Below are 4,769 nucleotides of genomic sequence, written 5' to 3'. Positions count from 1 at the left end.
TACAAATTTCATGCATAATTTACTAAATTATTTTTTAAATTAACTAATATATTAACTATTTTAATAAGCAAGTCTACATTTATATAATATGCAAAAACATACATAATTCAAACATGCCTCATTTAGCTAAAATTGTTTTAAAACAAAATAACATTAGTGAGTACATTGATTAGTTCTACAAGTTATATGTCTTGCATAAGTTCAACCAAAAGTTAAAAGTTCTAACATAGATTAGTGTCTCTATGAATCAAAATATTCTTGAGCCCTTAAGGTAGTATGTGGTCACCATTTCAATACTCCTGTAAATAAGAAAAACCAAAATAAAAAATTAGAAACAAGATATAACACTAATTATAATTTTTTTCATTAAATTTTATCCAAAATATTTAGAAAAATTTTGGCAAAACCTCCCCTAAAACTTGGATATTTCCACCGTCTACGGTTCCAACAAAAACAACCAATTCACAACTTATTTCTCGGCCAATACACAACCAAATTTATCAAACCAAATAATAGGACATTTGTCATTTCTCAACTATGACACAAGTAAAATATGATAAATAGATCCATATACAAATTAAACTATACTAATAATATAGGAATCATCTAGGAAAATGTATTAAAACCATAAGCAATTTTATGAGTACCTTTAGGGTCTATTAGCATTTGAAATCCATGCGCAACATCCAGCAATTTCTTCAGTACATGTTCTGAAATTTCAGTTTACAGACACATTCTTAAAAAACAATTAATTCTAATGCATATCTGGTTTAAAAATTAAGAATAGCTAATATAATACCAAAGCTGCATGGTGGTATGCCACTTACCTATGAACCATATTATAGCAGCAAGAAAGAAAATGGATGTTAAATAAAGTGCTGTTTTCCTCCAGTCATTAATATGATCCTATGTAGGAAAACTGTTTTGCTTAGAATAAAAATAAATGTTAAAACAGGAATAAATACAGGCAAAAGGCTGGAACAGCCAACAATGTAAAGCAGGTTAGTAAATCATGAGTATGGCTGCATCAAAATGTAAAACATAAGGCAACACAGTTCTTGTTACTAGTTTTGTCAACTTCTTTTCCATATATGTTAATACAAGAGAGATGTTGAAAGTTGCCTAAACAAACTAAGATGTGAAACCCTTTTACATCAAAGGGAGAGATGAGAAAGAGAGAACATTTTACAAATAAAACCAGGTTTGACATTTATTTTAACAATTTTCTAAAGATAGATATAATAACTAAAAAAGAAGGAGTAAACTTAAGTTTTGAAACATTTACTATAGATCAAACCCACTAGCTAATCATATGTCTGATTTTTCTGTTTGAGCAACTCCATATCATGGTTTGGACAAAACTACTAATAATTATTAAGTAGTAAACAATGAAAACAAAGTTCAAAAGACAATTAAAACAAATAATTATTTCATAACATTGCAACATTCACATAATAATGATTTAAGTCTAATAATAATAATTTAAAGTTTCATAATAATAATTATGTCAATTACACACTAAACATTCAAAGTTCAAAAGACAAATAAAACAAAGTTAAACAACACAAGATTAACATAATAATAATAATTTATCAGAATGTTTGGTAACCAAAGAAAATCAGCCAAAAACAGCCATCACTTGCCTTATTTAGCATTCATTCATTGTTGCGATAATTAATTAATGCTAAATAAGGCAAGTTTTGGCTATTTTTTTTGTCTACCTAACATTACCCTTTATAGTGTCATACCAACCAATAACAACAAAATATTTATAGTGTCATACCAACCAATAACAACAAAATATTAAGTAACAAACAATTACAAAACAAAATTCATTTGATTCGTAGCTTGCTCTCAAGGTTGTGAACTTGATTCTTGTTGTGTGGATATGTTAGTAACATCTGCAAAACATAAAAATTAGTATCTCAAGATTATTATATGAATTAAATTAAATAATAAAAAAAGAATAAAGACATCATAAAGTAAATATACCATTAACAATCTTGTCACTATTGTCAAATTGATCAAACTCAAATTCTTCAAATATCTGCTTAGAAAGATACAACCAACTTTGAGTGCAGATTAAAGCTTCTGCCATTTTTGGTGACAAAGAGCTATGGTAAAGATCAATCACACGCCCACGGGTACTAAAGCATGATTCAGATGCAATAGTTAAAACTGGAATACCAAAGACATCACGGGCTATTGGAGAAAGAATTCTATATTTTGATCCATTTAATTTCCACCAAGCCAATATATCAAAATTCCAATCTTCCACGTCCACAGGATCTTCGGCCAAATATTTCTCAACATCTGATTTGCTATCTGCATTAGCTTTTTTCTTCTTTTATTTTTTCCACAAATTTTCTCTATTTGCAGCAACACCCTTAGCACTAGACTGACCACTATCTTTATCATCCAAAATAGCTCTAGAGGAACTGCCACCATCATCAAGAATGAACTTTATCATCTACAATTTCTTTTGAATAAAATTTGTACAATGTCTTCAATGTAAATTTCACAAAACTAGTCATACTAGTAGCCACTTCCTTATCATATACATCCTCCAAACACCAAGAAAGATAATCAAGTTTGTATCGAGGATCTAAAACAACGGCACAAGTATCAAAGGATTAACCTTGTCAACTGATCCCCAATATTTATCGTATTTAGCCTTCATAGAGCATGCCATAGTTCCTAATAATTCAGAATTGTTGTGGCTCCAAGATGTTAGTTGAGAATTTATAGATGCAATTTCATGAAAGTATTTGTTTGAAGTAACATGTAAAGAAGATGAGAAATACAAAGTAATCTCATAGAAGATTCTCAAAAAATCAATGAATAGCCTAGCATGTTGTCAATCAAGTGTTGTGGGTGGACCAACTTTCTTTATACCCTGACTATCCTCTCCAAACCATCTAAAAAATTCAGTTTCTTGATCATAAAGTCTATCAAAAGCTTTTTCAAAATCTTCAGCATGTTCCAACATTAGATAGGTGGAATTCCATCTAGTTGGAACATCCAAACAAACAAGACTTTTAGACTCTATCAACTCAGCCTCAATGCATTCTTTAAATTTTTTAATTCTTTGGGGAGAAGATCTAACATACCTAATAGCATTCCGAATGCTTTCAATGGAGGCATGTTGCTCTTTAATTCCTTCATTCACTATCAAGTTGAGAACATGAGCACAACACCTCATTTTTAAATATTTTTCTCCGTACACCAATCCACCCCTTGCAGCTAATTTTCTTTGAAGGTAAGTGATAACCCCATCATTTGAAGATGCATTGTCTAATGTGATTGTGAAGACCTTTTCAATTTCCCACTCTCTCAAACATGTCTCAATTTCTCTCCCTATTGTTTCTCCCTTGTGGTTCTCAATCAAGCAAAAGTTGAGAATTCTCTTTTGTAGCTTCCATTCGTCATCAACGAAATGTGCAGTTAGGCTCATGTAGCTAAGATTTTGATTTGATGTCCAACAATCTGATGTCAAACAAACTCGAGCACATGAATTTGCCAACCAAGCTTTAAGTTTTTTCTTCTCATCTAAATAAAGATGAAAGCAATCTCCTGACATTATCATCTTGGATGGTACAGTGAATCTTGGCTCAAATCGATTAATTATTTTGTGAAACCCAATCCCTTCGACCACTTTAAAAGGGTGTTCATCAAGGATAATAAACTCAGCCATTGCCTTCCTACAATCTTCCAAACTATAGCCATTGACTTTGAAAGTTTTGCCGGCTTCACCTTCTTTACCAACCTTAGGCATATAGACATGAAGTTTCCATTTTTGCTTGCTTTTGTAAATATCCACTTGTGAGAAATTTTGAAGTGTTTATTCAAAGAATTTGTGCCATGTCTAGTTGGATGACATAGATATACTTTTCGACAGTGATTACATTTGGCCTTGTGCTTTCCATTAGTCTCGCTAAATAGAACCTGTTTAAAATGCGTCCAAACATAAGACTTTTTTCCCTTGTGAGTAGCCTACTGTCCCTCGTTAGCCTGATGTCCCTCGTTAGCCTGCTGTCCTTTGACAGCAACAACCTCATGCTCTATGTCCATAGCTTTATTGTCTTCATTACTTTGGACTGCAATACAACTAGGATCTCCTCATCCTATTTGTGTTTATCTAAACATAAAAAAGTTTCATATAATAATATATCTAGAAAAAATTAAACATACTTAAACAACTGAGCATAAATACAATATATCTAAATAAAACTGAGCATACTTAAACAAGTGTTCAATCTCATCATTTAACAATAACAAATAAAAAGAGAATTGAATGTTTAGTTTACTAATCCAAAAAAGAAAAACAAAACAAATAAGAAAGATTCATAAGTATGTCAGTCTCATTCTTATTCTTGTAAGACTTAAGTGAAGTAAGGCATAGATAATAATTGAAGGTACGTAGGTTGAAATGCACGTGAAGATAAAGGCAGAGCAGCTAGCATTACTCAATATTCACCAAAGCATTACTCACAATAACATAAAGTGCACAAATCAGGAAATTTGATTTTTAAATAACAATCAAATTTGAAGTGGAAGGGATCAATTATAATTATTGGCGGTGCAAATTATAAAAATAAAATTATTATTCCTACTTCCAATAATTTGCTAAGGCAGCCAGTAGTTATAATTTCAAATTATTGTTCCTACTCCCAATTCCTCTGAATTGTTAATTCCTATCTCTAATCAACAACTTCTTCCTACTTTCGTCTAGCCCGTAATTCTCATCATTAAAGTATTTAAAATACAAA

At 31.0% G+C, this 4,769-nt stretch overlaps 1 protein-coding gene across 1 annotated transcript; it reads right to left on the bottom strand.

The window, feature by feature from the left end:
- On the bottom strand, positions 2,858 to 3,775 carry LOC107632698 (zinc finger BED domain-containing protein RICESLEEPER 2-like). The gene has a single exon (XM_016336365.1). The coding sequence runs from the start codon at positions 3,773 to 3,775 to the stop codon at positions 2,858 to 2,860; it is 918 nt and encodes a 305-aa protein (XP_016191851.1).

Source organism: Arachis ipaensis, chromosome B03, assembly GCF_000816755.2.
Source record: "Arachis ipaensis cultivar K30076 chromosome B03, Araip1.1, whole genome shotgun sequence".
In the NCBI taxonomy this organism is placed as follows: domain Eukaryota; kingdom Viridiplantae; phylum Streptophyta; class Magnoliopsida; order Fabales; family Fabaceae; genus Arachis; species Arachis ipaensis.
Note: the sequence above shows the minus strand (reverse complement) of the source record. Positions and strands in the feature narration are given on the sequence as shown.

Bases quoted from the DNA above. Each gene is read 5' to 3' on its own strand.
- LOC107632698 (XM_016336365.1), bottom strand. From the start codon at position 3,775: ATGCCTAAGGTTGGTAAAGAAGGTGAAGCCGGCAAAACTTTCAAAGTC.